Source organism: Hermetia illucens, chromosome 1 (genome assembly GCF_905115235.1).
Source record: "Hermetia illucens chromosome 1, iHerIll2.2.curated.20191125, whole genome shotgun sequence".
Classification (NCBI taxonomy): domain Eukaryota; kingdom Metazoa; phylum Arthropoda; class Insecta; order Diptera; family Stratiomyidae; genus Hermetia; species Hermetia illucens.
The window spans coordinates 217,496,511-217,514,744 of NC_051849.1; the positions used below are offsets into that span (position 1 = coordinate 217,496,511).

The 18,234-nt window shown below is 43.2% G+C and overlaps 1 protein-coding gene and 1 long non-coding RNA gene across 6 annotated transcripts in view; one reads left to right on the forward strand and one right to left on the reverse strand.

The window, feature by feature from the left end:
* The window catches only part of LOC119647212 (protein decapentaplegic), a 178,706-nt gene that overhangs the window by 145,562 nt on the left and 14,910 nt on the right, over nucleotides 1-18,234 (forward strand). For 3 of the 4 annotated variants that reach the window (XM_038048039.1, XM_038048038.1, XM_038048036.1), the window contains exon 2: nucleotides 17,459-17,848. In XM_038048039.1, the coding sequence (XP_037903967.1) occupies nucleotides 17,473-17,848 (376 nt within the window). In that variant the 5' untranslated portion in view covers nucleotides 17,459-17,472. Of the gene's footprint in view, nucleotides 1-3,742; nucleotides 4,069-17,458; nucleotides 17,849-18,234 lie in introns of those variants that run through there. The other variant, XM_038048037.1, reaches the window with a different exon arrangement.
* The window catches only part of LOC119647213, an 84,613-nt gene that overhangs the window by 26,445 nt on the left and 39,934 nt on the right, over nucleotides 1-18,234 (reverse strand). Inside the window, exon 1 of one of the 2 annotated variants that reach the window (XR_005248815.1) lies at nucleotides 3,945-4,197. The exons of the other annotated variant lie outside the window; for it this stretch is intronic. This is a non-coding gene — a long non-coding RNA (uncharacterized LOC119647213). Of the gene's footprint in view, nucleotides 1-3,944; nucleotides 4,198-18,234 lie in introns of those variants that run through there. 2 annotated transcript variants of the gene reach the window in all.

Below are 18,234 nucleotides of genomic sequence, written 5' to 3' on the forward strand. Positions count from 1 at the left end.
GTAACGGTACACTAAAGTACACTGTAGGAGGCAATGTGAGCTGAGTGAAATCACGATACAAATCCCACTGCCACCAGTTAGATTTGAACCGCGAGCTTCCGTATGGCAGCCTTGTACTCTAACCATTCAGCTATCAGGACACATATTCTCAACAAGATTGTTAAGAATAAGGAGTCCGATACACTCGACAAGCGGGATGAAAAAACCTCGCTAAAATCCAGGCGATTATTGAGGAATACAACAGCAAAGTGGCTCCGCCCTGATGCTAGTTTTGGTCTAAGGTCTGACAGTGGAACTTTCCAAATTGTTGGGCAGGAAAAAAAATGGAGTCAGGCGGTTGAAGACGCCAAGAGATAACTGGTGCAGACCGCCTAGTATTCGTTTTGTAACAGCTCCAAGATCAGATATTTGACTATTGAAAGCGCGGGTTTCTTTCAGGCTAAGGTACGGTTGGATGATCAGTAGAAATTGAATGCTTTTTCAACAAAATCAGCCTTCAAGAGACGGCTGAACATTCATTCGATGAGAGGTAAAGGATAAGCGTCCCTCACGATGGCACTGTTCACTTTACACACATCAAGACAAAGCGGCACTTTACCAGGTTTGACCACAAGGGTAACTGGCGAAAACCAGGCGATTTGCGATTCCTCGATGACTTCCAAAGCCAGCATCCGGTCAATCTCTTCATGAGGAGCATTTTGATGGCGGGAGAGACGGAGAAGTGTCTTTGTTTGATGGGTTTATTACTCCCGACATCGATGATGTGTGTCGTTAGACTTGTACGGCCTAAGCCCTCCGACTCGAAAGACGGAAAACTGCCAATGACAGCATAGGGCCTTGCTCGCTGATTTGTCGTCAACAGGTGTTGATTAAAGTTCCTGTAGAGACCGAATTTGCGCACAAAATCAGCACCAAGGTATAGACTTTGAGTTAACAACGGGATTAGGAGGAACGATATTGATTTCGTCCAATCACGAAACGTGATGTCAGTCGACACTCTGCCTACTATCGAGTGGCTAGACCTATCGGCTGTTCTTAGATCGATGCGTAATCTCTCCCGTTTGTACCAACCGTCGTTGGCTCCAGTATCGATTAGTCCTAAAGCACCCAAGACTGTGACATCCGCATACGAGCGAATATCATTAACGGGCCGACGTGTTAGAAACTCTGCCATTCTCACAAATCGGCCAGTTAATGATACTCGATAGAGATGACGGTTGTGCATTATTCGCCGTGAGTACTGACGTAAGCGAAAGGTTGAGCGCTTAGGCTTCCTCGTCCCCATCTTTGCTACTCCAAAAATCCGTTCTCTGCGTGAATCGAAAGCATCGATTTTCTCAAAATAACTGGTGGTGGGATCAAATCCGGCTAAGTCAACACAGTAACTGTCGGAGTTACTCTGGATGACGTTGTCACAATGCACAGGCAGTCACGTGCGTCCCTTGCTCTGGAACTCGACAATTTGAAGATACGGACTAACGCGATCGCAACTGAAATAAAAGACTTGGGATCCTCCCAAAAGTCCTCAAACAAATATCCAATCTGCCGACAATTTCAGCAGAACAAATCAGAACCACTATTTTGAATCTTAGACTGAGAACTTCCTGAGATGCACTTCATGTGAACACCCTAGACCTAGAAGGAAGAGCTATCCCAAAAACCTAAACAGTTGGCGAAATTGGGACCGTGAAGGTCCGCTCCATCGGAGCGCTCGGTCGACATGGATGGAGCTTCAGTATTTGCGGGTTGACCTTCATTGTCGATTTCCTCAATTTTTTAGGTTTTTGGGATAGCTCTTCCCTCTGGGTGGTCTTCGGCCACTGAGGATGATCGTTTGACCATCGCGAAGTCTCCATAATTCATTACATGTTCCAGCAAAGGTTGATTCTGGATAGATTGCATTAAAGGCAAGACAATTACGAGACCAAATCGATCGGGCAGTTCTAAAAATAATATTTATTAGTATTATTCGGAAGGGCTACGGGTTCATTTCGGGCAATCGAGGGTTTTAGACTAGATATCTTACTCTTTGGAAACTATGTTCAAAACGTTGGCTTCTAGCTCATTCGAAAAGCCGAAACTGGTTCAGTAGATAATCCTACATATTAGGTTGGGGAAAAATTAATGTCTTATGTTGTCAATAGATGGCGACACTTAAACATATCTTGTGTTGTATTTATCGCATCGGGTCATACTATACGGTGACTTGAAGACGACAATCTGGTCTACAGGTGTCTCTTTGACAGTTTTATGATCGCATGTTTTAGTCTCAAGTTATAGCGCGTCAAAAATGGAGTCCATCAAGGAAGAAATTTTTACTACCTGAGAAGTAAAAATGCAACGAAGGCGGCCAAAAAAAATTTGTTAAGTTTATGGGTCCGATACTGTAACAATTCGCACAGCACAGCGTTGGTTCGATCGATTTCGTTCTGGTGTAGTGGATGTCGAAAATACACCCCGTACTGGTAGACCAATCGTCGTAGAAACCGATAAAATCGTCGAAATCATCCAAGTAGACCGGCACGTGGGCATTCGCTCGATTGGCCAGGAACTGGGTAAGGACCATAAAACCGTTTGGAACCATTTGCAGAAGATTGGATTCCAAAAAAAGCTGGATGTTTGTGTGCTACACGAGTTGACGGAAAAAAATCTCTTGAACCGAATCAACGCCTGCGATGCACTGCTGAAACGAAACGAATTCGACCCATTTTTCAAGCGGATGGTGACTGGTGATGAAAAGTGGATTACGTACGAAAATCTCAAGCGAAAAATATCATGGTCGAAGCGCGGCGAGCCGGTCCAAACCATCGCCAAGCCCGGATTGACGGCCAGGAAGGTTTTGCTGTGTGTTTGGTGGGATTGGAAGGGAGTCATCCACTATGATCTGCTTGAACCAAAACCAAGTGGCCGAGGAGAACCTCCACGTGGTGGCACCGGGAATCGCTGTATCGCATTGGCTTGCCGGCCATCTGAAGTGGCTTCGGTCACGAAATCTTACCAGGGGTATACTGGTACCATGGGAACCCGGGTAGCCCCTGGACTCATATACCTCGGGAGAATTCCTGATGAGTACATGAGTGACTACAGCTCGGTTTTTTGCGGTTGGTCCCCTAGTGGGAGCTTCATGGGGATTGTTGGTGATGCTCAAGCGAGAAGAGACCTTCGGGCCTCGGCGTGGTGTTGCGTTTCAACACGGGTGCCGTACTCCTTAGTTCGGTATGGCCAGATCCTCAATTCGGTCCTCTACTGGGAGCAACTCGACCGTTTGAAGCAGGCGATTGACCAGAAGTAGCCAGGATTCGTCAATCGGAATGTTGTTCTGTTCCACCAGGACAACGCTCGGCCTCACACATTTTTGATGACCCACCAGAAGCTACGGGAGAGAGGCTTGCGAAAACTGGCTGTCTGAGTTTTTTGCAAATAAGGAGGGGGGTTTATAAGAGGGGGATAATGGAGTTGCCTTCTAAATGGCAACAAGTTTACGAACAAAACGGCGCATGTTTGACTTAAATCGGATAATTCCAAGTATGTTAAATAAAGCGTTAAAATTCGATCACAAATACGACATTAATTTTTCCCCAACCAATAATTCACAAATGAAAATCTATTTCTATGAATTTGATTTGGTACTATTGAGCGTAATCTGGAGTCAGATTCTGGATAGATAACGTCAAACTCTAGATGACTAGGTTTCGTACTAGGAGAACTAGTTAAAGGAACTGTCATCCCCTTTTCTTCTCACTTGTTAGTAATACTCGCCAACAAATTCACTACATCGAATAACATATCACTATCCAGTAATCAAACCTCTTTTTCCGTGCTCATCTACTAGTATCTCTTTAAAAAGTTATCTCCTTAAATGGTTAGATATGTATACATATACCAAAGACGCAGGCCCCAAAATGGGACAAAAATCACAAAGTATGAGTATAAAATTTAGTTACCGTCGTGATTGCTACAGTTTTAGTGTTGCTTCCAACTCACTGTGACTAGGCCTAAGGCTCCTCACTATTCAAATAATTGACTATCTTTCGACAAATATATTTAGTTATATACCAGGCGATAAACGTAAGTAGAACAAAGTCAAATACCGTAAACATGACGATACCAAATTCTTAGTTAAATAATTCTAAAATTCACTAACTCTAAATAACTCCCGCGAACTTAACCTCCTAAAATACAATGAAAGTGACAATTTTCCACTTTCCCAACCTACCGCTTTCCGCCGCATGGGTATGACACCATTAACGGCTCCAATATTGATCATATCAACCGAGCTGAGAGCCTGAACTCCGAAATCATTAAACAAATTAAAATTGGCCATTCCATTGCAAAGTTTATAATTAACCCGGGCAACAACAATTAAACGCAGATATCACGGTTACTGTGAACAATTATAATTATTTCGCCTTAAATCTTCCATTTAGATCAATATTTATAATAATTTCGGATGATTCCACCTCAGATGCGTGCACTAAACGTTGTTTACGTCCCTGACGCTAGTGTTGGGGCAGCCCATCCACAAGTTCTATTATTTATATTTATGCACAACCATTCCAGGATGGAGGCTATAAAGTTTACTGTTGAATCTAGGCAAAGAGTAAAAGTAGTAGCCAACGGCAACGGCCCAGCGGCACGGTATGAAGCTATTAAAAACTCATAATTTCGGTTACCGTGTACGCCAGCGATTAAGCAAAGAAATGATTGTAAACAGAAAATTGTTGAATTTAAACGTTGGCGCAAGCACAACCGCAAAATATCTATAAAAAAAATAAAAACAAAGAAAATGAGGAGCTTCTTTATGCAAACAAGAGATGCGGCGAATGTTTAGAATGCTAATGGGGCTGGGTAGGAGCCGCAGATTGTTCGCCATACTTAGCCGATTACGATTGAAAATGGGTTTGAATTGGAAATTTTTATAGCCCCAGGTCGAGGTTTTCATGCCAGGCGAGTTAGAATACCTGTCGAGAGGTCAAGTTCGATGTTTATAGCTAATTTTATGCCACTAAAACGGGTCTATACTTTCGAAATCCTTAAATGCGTCCTCAAATATGTAAATTGCCAATGCTTTAATGAATAGTACTATTCTGCCATTCCTTCCCTTCTAACCCCCCAACCGACCATTTTGCAGCTGATGTAAAAATTACATCGGAAAGTACTAATCAAAACCTTTCATTTGATATCCCACAAGGCTATGTTCGGGGAAACGAAATGCTTCATCCCCTACAGTCGTATACGAGTAACATCGAACCCCTTGGCAACTGACCCCTACTATTGATGTTTTTTAAGGCTTTGTTTGCAAAACAAAATCTTATTAAAATCAGTTCAATGTCTGTCTGTCTTTTTTTCTATGGATGGAGATGAAAATCTTACAAAGACACTGCCGCGCCAAGTTGCAGCAGCGTGTGGGATTCTCACCCACTAAAACCACCCCCACTTTTTCCTTTTTCCTTCCCCGCGGGACCGCCGCAAAGCATTACTTCGCGGGGTGGATTGCGCTTTAAGCGACCACGCCTTCCGTTCTTCGCGTCCTCCTTGCACGCTCCGCTCTTCCAAGTTCCTCTTGTATTCTTTTGATTGCGAAGTTCACCGCATACCAGTTTCCCTCTGACTTCAACATTTCCCCGACGATGTTCTGCGGGCTTAGATTGGTTTTCAGGGAATCTTCCAGACTCCTCCTTTGTGAGAGAAATCGTGGACAGTGGAACATAACATGCTCCGGGTTCTCAGGTGTGCAACCACATTCAGGACACAAGGGAGAATCATCCAGCCTGAACTGGTGCAGGTACTTCCTATAACCACCATGTCCTGACAGGAATTGCGTCAGATGGTAGTTGATCTCACCGTGTCGTCGCTGGATCCCCGGATCCACTCCTCAATACGGGGAATCAAAGTATGAGTCTAGCGACCCCTCTGCGAGTCGTCCCACCGTTTCTGCCACTTTTCCAGTGACTCCCGCCTTGCCGCCTTTCGGGATTCTGCATCCTTTTCAGGAGGATTCCTTGTCTCGTACAGGCAGCGTGTCTCACTTGCCAGAATGTCTATCGGGATCATTCCCGCAATAACACACGCTGCCTCGGCTGATATTGTTCTGAAGATGCTGCACACCCTTAACGCCACTAAGCGATAAGTCATATTCACCCTCCTACGATTACTCTCTCACGCTAGTGCTTCCTCCCAAACTGGTGCCACGTATAATAGTGTGGAGCGAACCAATCCGGCCACAAGTAATCTGCGACTGTATCTTGGGTCTCCAATGTTAGGCATCATCCGCGCTAATGATATGCTGGTATTTGCCGCTGTCTCACAGGCATAGTCTAGGTGTCCCTTGAAATTGATTTTAGCGTCAATCATCACCCCCAGGTATTTGATAACCGGTTTCGAACACGAATATTAACCGTATTCCGCTACCTACGATTGATAATCAAGACCGCCTCCGTCTTTTGTTCCGCAAGGTCAAGCTGAATCATCTCCAGCCACGCTTTTATGGCGCTAATGGTTTCGTTAGCGTACATTTCAACGTCTTCAGGTTCTTTCGCGACGACAACCACAGCTAGATCATCTGCGAAACCGATTATCGTGGCCTCCTTTGGCACGGGAAGGACAAGCATCCCATTGTACATGACGTTCCACAGGAGAGGACCCAACACTGACCCCTGTGGTACTCCTGCGGTGACGATGTACTGCTTGGATGCCTCATCCGTATCGTACCAAAGTGTCCTCTCCGAAAGGTAACTGTTGAGGAGCTTAGTCAAATAACTAGGGACGCCCGTTTTAGCTAGTGAGCTTCTTATCCACTCCTAGTTTGCGGAATTGAACGCATTTTTTATGTCCAACGTCACCACGGCACAGCATTTTTTAGACGACATCGCGTCTCGAGCCAGCTTCAAAACAACGTCTACGGCGTCGATCGTTGAGTGGGCTTGACGAAATCCAAATTGTCGCTCCGATAGTCCATCCTTATATTCGATGATAGGGGGCAGTCTGTTGTGGATAACCCTTTCGAGCATCTTTCCTGCCGTGTCGATAAGGCAAATCGGTCGGTATGATGATAGCTGTCCTGGGTGCTTATTCAGCTTCGGGAGTAAAACTAGTTTTTGCCTCTTCCACCGGTCGGGGAAAACTCCTTCTATCATGCATGTTTCAAACACGCTGATAAACCAGTCGGGCCTGGTCTTAACAGCGAGTTTAAGGGCTCTATTGGGAACAGCATCCAGACGGGGTGCTTTGTTATCACCAATTCTCCGGCAAATTTGCGTAAGTTCCACCGTTACCGCAGCTATGGTGTAGACGTCCAATACTTGCTCCTGTTGTTTACGCTCCCCTTTATCTCGGGGGAAGAGCGCCGTCACGATATCGAGCAGAAGATGCGAGCAGGTCAGTTGTGGTGTTCGCCCTCTCATCTTCTTCATAATTATCCTGTATGCTATTCCCCAGGGGCTTTGGTCTGCCTCTGCGCAAAGTTCCTTGAAGCATTCTCGCTTGCTGGTCCATATAGCTTGCTTAAGCCTACCTCGAAGGTTCACATATACTAGCGATTTCTCGTCGAAGTCTGGTCTTCCTCTAGATCGCTGACAGACCCTTCTAGCAGGAAAACATGCATCCCGTAACATCGCGATCTCTCCATTCCACCAATAGTTTGAGCGCCTTTTTGCGAGAACTCGTCGCCTCGGCATAGCAGCGTCGCATGCTCTCGTTATGCGTCCCATGATTTGCTCTACCTTTTCCGTAGCCGCACCACCGGGATTTTGGACTCCCAATAGCATCTCTATGAATGCATCCTCCTCAAGCCCTTTCACGGACCAGCCTCGGTTTCCAGCCTCACGGGAACGCACATCGACGCATGGCCCATATTCGACCTGGAGGAAAATCGCCTGCTGGTCGCTGTGAGTATAATGCTCACTGACAAGCCATGTCATTCTCCTCGTCAATGTGGTACTCACATATGTCAGATCGACTGTTGAGCCCCACCCTGTCCCACGAAAAGTGGAAACGTTTCCCGTGTTGGCAAGCACCAAGTCTAGCTCCGCGAAAGCCTAGAGCAGGATACGTTCTCTGGTGTTCGTAGTGCGACTGCCCCAATCCACGGCCCACGCGTTGAACTGTTTGTCTGTCTGTCTAGCTGTCTGTCACAGGCACTTTTCTCAGAAACGGCCATACTGATTGACACGAAATTTGGTGAGAAGGTGGGACCTGTGGACCCCCAGACATGCAATGAGTGATATCCTTCTAGGTTGGATTTAGGGGGGGGGATCTAGTTCTACACCCAAATATACTCACACAAGAAGCTAACAAAGCTTTCCATACCTGAAGCGTCCAGCTTCCGGCTTCCCGGCTTGTTCATAAAATCCTATAGTGAAAGTGAAGCGTAGAGACAGATTTTCTGGTCACAGCCCTTGTCGTGAGTTACCACATGCAAAAAATTGACAAAACCCTGATGGTGGATGCTGTAAAAACTACTCCAATAGCGATTCTCAGGGGAAAAGTTAAGTGTTTTTCGGAAATTTATAAATCAGCCTAGAAACGATTGCCACAATGGGTGAATCAAATATAAACACTAGTTTTTGCTTTCCATATGTCAATTTAGAGGCAGCAGGAGCTCGCATTCCATTAAGAGGGATGTAGGGAGAAGAGTTAGTGCGTGAGCTCAGACCAGTTTAACACTAGCGTTCAGGATGTGTGGAAGATCATGTGGAGGCACAAGACCAGTTGACAAAGAGTTCAATGTTTGGAATACGGATCCTAATCTGTATGATGAGGATATTGTTAACCGCGTCCTAATCTTTCCCAGTTCCTGCCCTGGAGATTGAACACCGCCACAATGACTGCAGAGAACACTTGGTGACCTACCCGACTGCATCTACGGCATGCTGCCCACTTGTCGGGTCCCCGGTAAGTTGCAGATCTGTGCAATTTAAACACTTGCAACACTTAATAGGGACTGCCGGAATTCTCGCCCTGCATAGTACCCAACAAAACCTGATTTTCATGTCAATAAGCAGCTTCCCCGCATATTACTCGATAACGATGCCTACCCGGTTATTGCTTACCTCTGAACATCCACCATTGATGGCCTCTACCACTTTGATCCTTTCTATAGTACAGTCAAAATTTCGGATTTTCGCAGAGTGTGTGAAGTTCAGGCGAGAAACGATAGCCTTCTCTGCCAAAAGATCCTTGACAGCTCCACAGAATCTACTCGTGTTTATAGTCTTCGAACCTAGTTCAACCAGGACTCTGCCCCCTTCATTTTCCATATGGAAGACACCCCTGCTCCACTGTCTTAGAGCTTCATCTTACAGCAGATCTCATTGAGATCTTCCGCAAAGTTCCTGCCTTTGGTTTAATGAGCAGGACTACGGGGGTGGAAATCCAACTGATACTGGAAGCATCATATCCAGAATCAATATCAGAAATCTTACGGATTGCTCCGGTGCTAAAGAAGTCCAAGCGCCAAGCTGCGTAACACCCTCTTGTCCAGAAAAAAGTCATCTCACTGGAGAAAATGAACCTTATCCACAAAACAAAGGACGAAAACTACTCAATAGGTGCTTGGTAGTTTTACGGAAAATGAAGGCTACTACTAGAGCTCAGTGAAACATTTCTATGGATGCCAAAGAAGGCATAATGGAGATGGAGAAACCCCTAGAATTTATCTAAAAGATTAAAGAAGAAGAACTGAAAGGGAAAGGCCCGTATTATTGAGTCGAACAAAGGGAGGTTTTTCGAGAATTCTACCACAACGTCAAACCAGAAGGCGCTGGCGTATACGTCAAATCTATCTGACGCACTCAAACCAGCGGTACCCTTGCGAACTCGGGTTTAAGACTGACAAGAAGAATACTTTCTGCAGCCCAAAAGCATTCTATCCACGAAAATAGCGGTTTCCAGCCTACAACCCATATGTACGCCTGTAATAAAAGATCTGGTATACCTCGTGAACGAGGAAGAGATGGGTGAGGTGTTGAAATGGAATTACTCAAATGTAAGCAACCTCAAGGTGGGAATTAAATCTGTCAACTCCTAAGGCAAAAATTGGCCATTGTTCCCGTCCCTGAGAAAACAGTGCGAGAAAATAAGGATCGGTTGAATCTATAGGATAAGGTGATGGATGGTTCCGACCTGCTACATTAAGTGCCACGGTCACACAGCAGAGATTTCTAAAGGGCAGTATAGAAGAACTTTATATTACAAGTGCGATGAATCCAGGCACAAAGCAAAGACTTGGGCACCGGAAAAACGTTGGGTTCTTTACAAGGATCTACAGTCATGATCGCGGTCTACCGTCGTGATCGCAGTTCTGGATGGTGTTCTGACTTGTTGCTCACCATCATGATATGCCGGTACATCTAGCATTGATGTAATCTGGGTAAGACATATGGTCAACTGGTGGGAGCGGAACCATGGCTTGGGAAAGGCGTCGTTTGGGTTCGTTAGTCTGAAGTGACAACTCACACCGAAAAATCTATGTCAGCTTTCGGAAGAGGCTCGGCGTCTTGGAGGTTCTAGTTGGAGAAGACTTTAAATGGAGCGTCCACGAATGGCTCAAAAAGATTCGTCGTTCACTTAATTTTCTGAGAAGGCCACCAGGACGAGACCTATTGTCCTAAACATCGGAAGCACTCCGACATTCCGATACCCTGCTTTTGAGGGCTTTATCGCTGACGTTTTCTTTGCTCCGGCTTCCTAAGTGTCAACAGGACAGCAATGGAGGGTACATGGACATATAATGGCCAGTGATCACCAGTACATTCCATCGAAGTGGCAAATGGTTCCTTCCAATGTTCTGACTTATCCGGCATATACCTACATCGGAAAAATTTACCGACGCTCTTACAAGAATTGTAAACGGAAATGGATCGGTATCGTTAGTGAGCTTAACAATGAGCCGTATCACCGCAGCTTGCGATGCAACGGCGCCCAAAAAAAGACTCCGTCACGAGAAGTCGCCTGTGTACTGGTGAACGACTGAAATCGGAAGTCTATGGGAGAACTATTACAGACTTGAGGGATAACCCTTAGATCTACACAACTAGTATTCAGGAATGAATGAAAAAAAAACTCAGCCACGAAATCAGTCAGTGACATTCACAGGGACCCATGAGACCTCGGATATAAGTTGGTTACCAAAAAAAATTAGGTACTCATAGGTCTTTGTGCTCCTGTGACTGGTTTTGAAAATGAGCAAAATAGTCGCTGATTTCGGGACAACGCTATCGAAGAGGACATTTACACGCTAAGTGACGTTTTTAAAAGCGTCCGTCATCTGGAAATTTCAACGTAGATGGGGGATGAGCCATGACAGTCATTGAAGTAGCAGAAAAGGACCTATAGTTCCGTAAAATTTGTGTAATGTACCTCAGACTAACAGAACGGGTGCTTCCAAGACGGTTGACAGAAGTAGGGGATGAATTTCTTGTCAAATTTGACACCTACGTTAAAATTAAAATGCATGAAGCAAGATAGTCCAGTATCGAATAGCGTAAGAAGGGGGAAAATCTGCCCTAAAAACGAGGTTTTCGATGGCCAGTAACAAGGAGTTTGAATGGAATTTTGTTGTTTGGGTCAATATACCACATGATGAATGGACCAGTCTGTGAGTATTTAATAGCGGAGCAACCCACAAGGACCGGCGATCATTAGCTTTTAAACGGTTTTTGCGGAAACAATTGTTGTATAAAGGAAATAGATTGAGTAGTTTCCCTTTATTGATTGAAATAATTTGATAAAAACCACAAAAACTGCATTTCGGGAACCAACTGAATCCCTCCATCAGTTTTCTCTTCTGAAAAACATTTCTTATTTTGACTAAAATCTTTTCTCCAGTCGTATTTCGGGTACCAGGTTTTACTTTCTTTGGCCTGAGATATTTTTTATTTTGACCAATTTTTGACAATCCCAAGATTGACTGGTTCCAAACTTTGTCACCTGTTTAAAAAACGAAAGAACCAGCCTAACCGAAGCATGTTGCCACCGAGAAGAGAATTGTATTGATAAAATTCGAGAGAGCAAAGAGAGAAGTGGGAGGAACTTGCGCACAACGGATCGTTACGTTGTTTGTGGTTCATGAACGAAGTAGACCACGAATTTTTTTTGGCAACCAAATGTTATGAAATTTGTAATGCGAAAGTCGCTGATGGCCCGTAAACAAAATGAATGACAATTTTACTTTTATGCAGAAATTTAAGGTTCCAACAAATGACAGGCATATTGTTGGTGGAACCAAAGGTATGCGCACTCAGTATCGAAGTTAAGCCTGAAATTTTTCTATAGTAAAGCCTGGCTCATGCTTAGCGGTCACATATGTATATAAATATACAAATTTACGAGATAATGGGCCTAGAAAACTGGAAAATCCGCACGAGTTGGGGTTCCAAATGGAGTTTTCAGTTGATGCATCTTAGGCCTATTTTGCCACTACGAGGGATAACCTGACGTAGTATAGACATTGATTAATCTTCTGACTCCATTAGAAAGGTCCTGCGTGTTGTAACAGGACGTCGGGGTTTGATTTCACTTCAGCTGATCTTTTTCTGTTTGGGATTACTTAGGTTTCAAGCTGCAGTTCTATGATGTTGATTGAGTCATGAAGAAACATTGAGGATCGAAGTAACCCCATTTTAACTGAGTCATTGAAGTGAGCCTCCCAAAATATGGTTACATAAATTTGCTAGGCCCTGTACTAATGCCGTTGAAGATCATTTTCAGCTGAATTAAATCAAACCTTTAAATAGAATTGGATCTGTCCTTAACCCAGATTAGACTTTACAGCATTGATGAAGCGCCACCCTTTCAAATTATATCTTTCAACTGTCCGAACATCTGAAAATCTTATGACGATAGTTTTCAGTTCTGTTCTACATTTCCTAGGACATTTCATCCAGTTGAGTGGTTCGATATACATATAAGCAATATAGTTCATAACGTTGTCAAGAATGTCGTTACAAACATGATGATCGCTCTCTATGGTTCTGAGTGTTGGCCGACCAGAAAAGACAATGAACGGCGTCTTGCGGTAATGGAGACGAAGATGCTACGTTGGACTAGTGGCGTCACACGTTCAGATCACATCCGAAATGAGAATATCCGCGATCGTTATGGGGTTGCATCGATCGTGGAAAAGTTTCGGGAGAGGCGTCTTCGATGGTATGGTCACGCAATTCGTGCAAAAGAGAATTCACTTGCCAAGATTGGTCTGAGCATCGAAGTCGATGGTAAACGACCAAAAGCCAGACCTAAGCAACGGTGGCTTGATACGCTAGATGGGGATTTGAAAGCCTCGATATTGCACCCAGATCAGAGAGCCAAATGGTGATGCCGATCACGACGAGCCGACCCTGCTTGTGAACGGGACAAAGGCTGAAGAAAAAGAAGAAGAAGGACTTTTCTTGAGTTCCTGTGATCGGTTTCGAAAGTGAAGAATATGGGGACCGCTTTCGCGATGGAAGAGAACATTCCCACGATAAGTGACGTTTTGAAAACCGGCCGACATCTGGAAGTTTTCGATCATCTAAATCCAATCAATCTAGCATCGAATACCATAAGAAAGGGGAGACACCTCGTCCTAAAAGGGAGATTTCGATGGCAGCTAGGAAGAAGCTTGCAACTGCTTTTTTTCAACTGAATATTCTCACCGGTGAATTGATAGTGAGCTGACCAGTCTGCGACTCTTTAAAAGCGAAGCAACCACATGTATAGTTTCCCTACAAACCCGCAACCACTAGCTTCAAAATGGTTTTCATGGAACCAATTTTTGCATGAAAGAAACAGATTGAGGAAAAAGGATGAAAAAAACTGACTGACGGTTTTGTCCAGGGCAGAGGCAACTCATCACACGCTGCCTCACCCTGGAAGCAGCATGACCGAAAGTAACGACAGATGGAAATCGCTCCATTTAAAACTTGAAAACTTGGGTTTAACCCAAAAAAGAGGGGTCCGTGGACTACAAAAGAGGAAGTAAGTTGCTTCCCAAGTGGTTCGTCACTAAGTGGATGCGGACTTAGGACTCCCAGCATCTTCAACAAAAAAGATTGAGGAATTTAATTTTCGTTGATTTTATCCACAATTTCCACTAAAATGACAATAAATAAAACAGTTGATTTCCCTTCTAGTTCCCATACGATAGTCAATCTCTCTTGTGCGTCTAACTTTCTACTGTTCCCGCAATCCTTGATGATATATAGGTTGTCCCATGTGATGCTTTCTTTCTCCTCTCATCATCTCTCCAACGTACCGAAAACAGCCTTTTCGTCCTATATAGCTCGTCCCGTACTCTGGTGACATCACGTTATATATTCCGCTAGATTCATACTTTAATTTTCGGTCCTTGGAGGATTCTAGCCTCCTTATGGGTTGGCGCATCCTACTCGGTGGCACTGTGTTGATCTTCAACCCTTTCATCGTTTTTTTTTATTTTCGACGAAGCTACAGCCACAGCCATGTGATACCTATTCTAGTTTTCTCTTCCAAGTCGTTGAAGAGGAATGAAAGTACGCGTATTTCTTGGGGTTTCATCTTTTTTCAAATGAGACCTTCAATAATCGATGGTTGAAAGCCGTTCTTCACTCCGATATCGGTGAACAATCTGTCGATCATTGCATGGAAAAGGGCCATTTTATGCGACTGATTCGAATTTTCTGGAGTTGTTAGGGCCATTTTATGCGACTGGTTCGAGTTTTCCGGAGTTGTTCGCTGTGTATGTGTAGACGTTCTATAAACATCAAAAAAAATCCTTTTTCGCCTCTAATGATCCTTGGTTCTAGAAATGGAAGTTCTCCATTGTCGCCCATTTTAAGTTCAGATGAACTTTATTCAAGAAATTTAGCAACTCCTCCATTTGGTCTTCATGGTCAATAATAAAAATTTCATCTACATACCTTGTCCAGATCTTTGACAGTAGGGCCTTTGGAATGTAGATCATTCTCAATCTAGTCCATGAATATGTCACTTAAAAAGGAGATTAGAGGGTTCCCAATTGCCACTCCTCCGGTTTCTTTGTAGAAATTCCTTCAAAATATCAGGAAGCTTTCTGCCATGCATATCCCCGCAAGTTTCATGAGCATTTCTGTTTTCCACGTCAAGGATATGGGTTCTTTACTACTAGATAAAGAAGCGCCTCCTTCATCGCCTTCTTCCTTATCGGTGGCAGGGAGTTATCGGATAATATTCAACTCAGCTGTGAATAAATACCTGAATCAAATCAGAGTGATAATCCCCTCCAAAAGTAGTGCCTCACCCTGAAATCCCATTACAATCCCTGAAATGTTGTACTGTTTTTTTGTGTGTGTTTTTTCATCTTATCCCAGCGAATGCATCCGAAAGATTGATCTTGGACGCACCTACTTATTTCCTCCTCACCTCCTAGGAGAGCATATGGATCTATTGCTGAGAATGTTATGCACATTTTCTTCCACCAAACTTCCTTAGAGGAATTTTGAAGCATCATTCGTTCAGTGATTCCATTAAGATCCATTGAACCGAAATTAACCCTGAGGGAAGCTCTGTCTTTGATTCCCGCTGGAATGTGGGAAGCCATAAACAGCTATGAAAGGCCTATTATCATGGCAAATGTTACCACAGCAACTCGTAACCATGTGTTTGTAATCACCACCAATGCACTGCATCACATACACAGCCCTAACACCAGACCTTATGCGCAGAATTTTGCGCGCGCAACTCCCGTCACGGTCGAAAGTGTGCAAGACTTTTCCGTCTCCATAAAATTTCAAAGAATGTGCTTGGAGTTGAATCTTCTTGTACCTATGATATGCGAACTCAATGTCGGTATTAAATCTGACATTTTTCTTCATGAAAACACAAAATAACCAACAATGGCCTCAGGAGGAGTTGGAGTTGGAATTTCAACTTCAGTTTTAGTTCGGCGTGTAATTAGATCAATATTTGACTATTAATTTTTGGTGTAGCAATTGACTAGCCTTCTAGTTGCAGTGAAAAAATATTGCACGTTGCAGTAGGATAACATGACCACGCATACGGTTCATAATAACCACGCTTCACCAAGTCTTTGTCGACTCCACTATGCAATCTTAAATGCATCACGAAAGAACATTGCAGATCAAAGTGGTCCTATCTCTATTGAGAGATTGAAGTGAGTCTTTTCAAACATGGTCAAATTTGCCGATTGAGGTTGTTTTCAGTAAAATTATACTCTTTCCTTTCAAACCAAATTACATTTCATATCATTTACGAAGGGCCCTTACTCCAAGTTATATCTTTCAATTGTCCGAATATGTAAAAATCTTACGACGGTAGAACTCTGGTTAGAACTCTGTTGTGCGTGTTTTAGGGTTACCTAGCACATGTCATCCAGCTGTTGGTACGATGAGTATCAAGCGACCCTTACCGATTGCTACTGGCGTCTTCGTTCTCTTTTTTGAACCCCAGGAAACAACCTTGATTTGGCTTTCAACGCAATCACCACGCCACTCTTCCATAATCTGTTACCTTTCAAAAATATAATGATACCCCACTTAGCTCGATATTGATCGAGATGATAGAGATCATGGATGATAATTGGAATACTTCTGAAGATGAGGTGAGCTTCTGACGCAGCTTGACAGACGACGACGGTGAGACGATCAGCCTCGTTGACGAACAAGAAACGTCAAATTTAGTCTACATCGGTCCAAAGGTGGCTTGATACCAATGAAATAATTCGACTGTAAAAGAATGTTACCAGCAAATTTTAGCCAAGCGAACACCCTTTTCTGGGAAAAGATGGAAAACTGAAACTTATTGTTAGTTTTGACATCAATTACAAAGAAAACAAGTGGGAGGGGGTTGGAATTATTCAATTAAATGAAGGAATCATTTCCAGAAACTACCCAGCTGAAAAATTGGGGAAAAATTGGTGACGACCCTATATGACATCGAGGGTTCCTAGAAAGCGTTCTTCACCACTTTTTCATCCCTTACTCTTAGCTCTGGTTCAACTCAACCAGTGTCTTTCAGTGAAAAATTTTTAGTTGTAAAAGGAAGCTACCCCTGTCACTAATTACATAATTTCTCACTAATCACACAATTTTTAATGAAGTTCGCTCCTTCGTTACTTCTCTAAGCATGAGGCCAAAAAAAAGTCCTCCATTCCTCGGAAAACTTCTCACTCTTTCATCTGCTAAAAAGTTCGTTACATTTCAATTACTTGACATTGTTCTTGTGTGTTGTGTGCTATTGCTATTATACAAATCAGCTGGATATACGCTCTTCTGCCATTGCAAGCGAAATTATTTCGGTTCAGTCACAGTTGAATGTGGTCAATGGTTGATTATTCAGAATAGTCCTACGTATCATTCCAGGAGATTAGACGTTCATAATTCAGAACTTCCACACCCTGTTTCATTCAGGTGAAAAATGCCTACTTATATTTTAATGTTAATTTTCAAAATACGTTTGAAATCAGTAAAGCATCTAACAATATTTTTTTTCTCTTCTATTACAGAGTTGCGAGCGACCATGCGGGTATGGCTTCTTCTCCTTGTAGTGCTGGCGACTTTATCAAGAACACAACAAGTTGCTAGCACCACCGACAATAATATTAAAGATAATATAAAAAACGATAATCATTCTAGTAATAAGGATAATAATAATAAAGATAATCTAAATAATAATAAATTAACAAGTGATACTCTAGTCCAAATTGAAAAGAATTTATTATCCATACTCGGATTACCAAAACGGCCTAAAATTGATAGGTCAAAAATTGTTATACCTAAACGACTGCGTGAAATATATGAACAAACAATGGGTCATGAATTAAGTTCAGTACATATACCAGCACCTGGATCATATACGCAAACATCAAATACAATGAGGAGTTTTGTACATCAAGGTAAGTCGAGTTGAACACTATTGAGGTCCTAATTATTGCAGTATCTAAACCTAGAAGAAGACCTAGTTCCGAGCCAAATTTCCAGATGTTTTCCAATTTTAACTGCTTCTGACTTGCTTAAATATCTATCAGCAGCCCCATACCACTTTATTTAAATGAAGGAAAGGAAACCTGCACTTTTTCCCATGTAAAGGTCTAAATATAAGGCAACCTCCAACCTCCTCCTCCTCCAAATTTTAGGCTTTAGGCATGCACCTAGTTACGGTCGATTCCCAAAATTGTAACTCCTAGTCTTTGTTAAACATACTTTTTTGACAGGTCTATTTGTCTGGGACATCTTAAGGACAGTATTTTTGTCCCCTTTGCTCGTGTCTCCATTAGTTCCT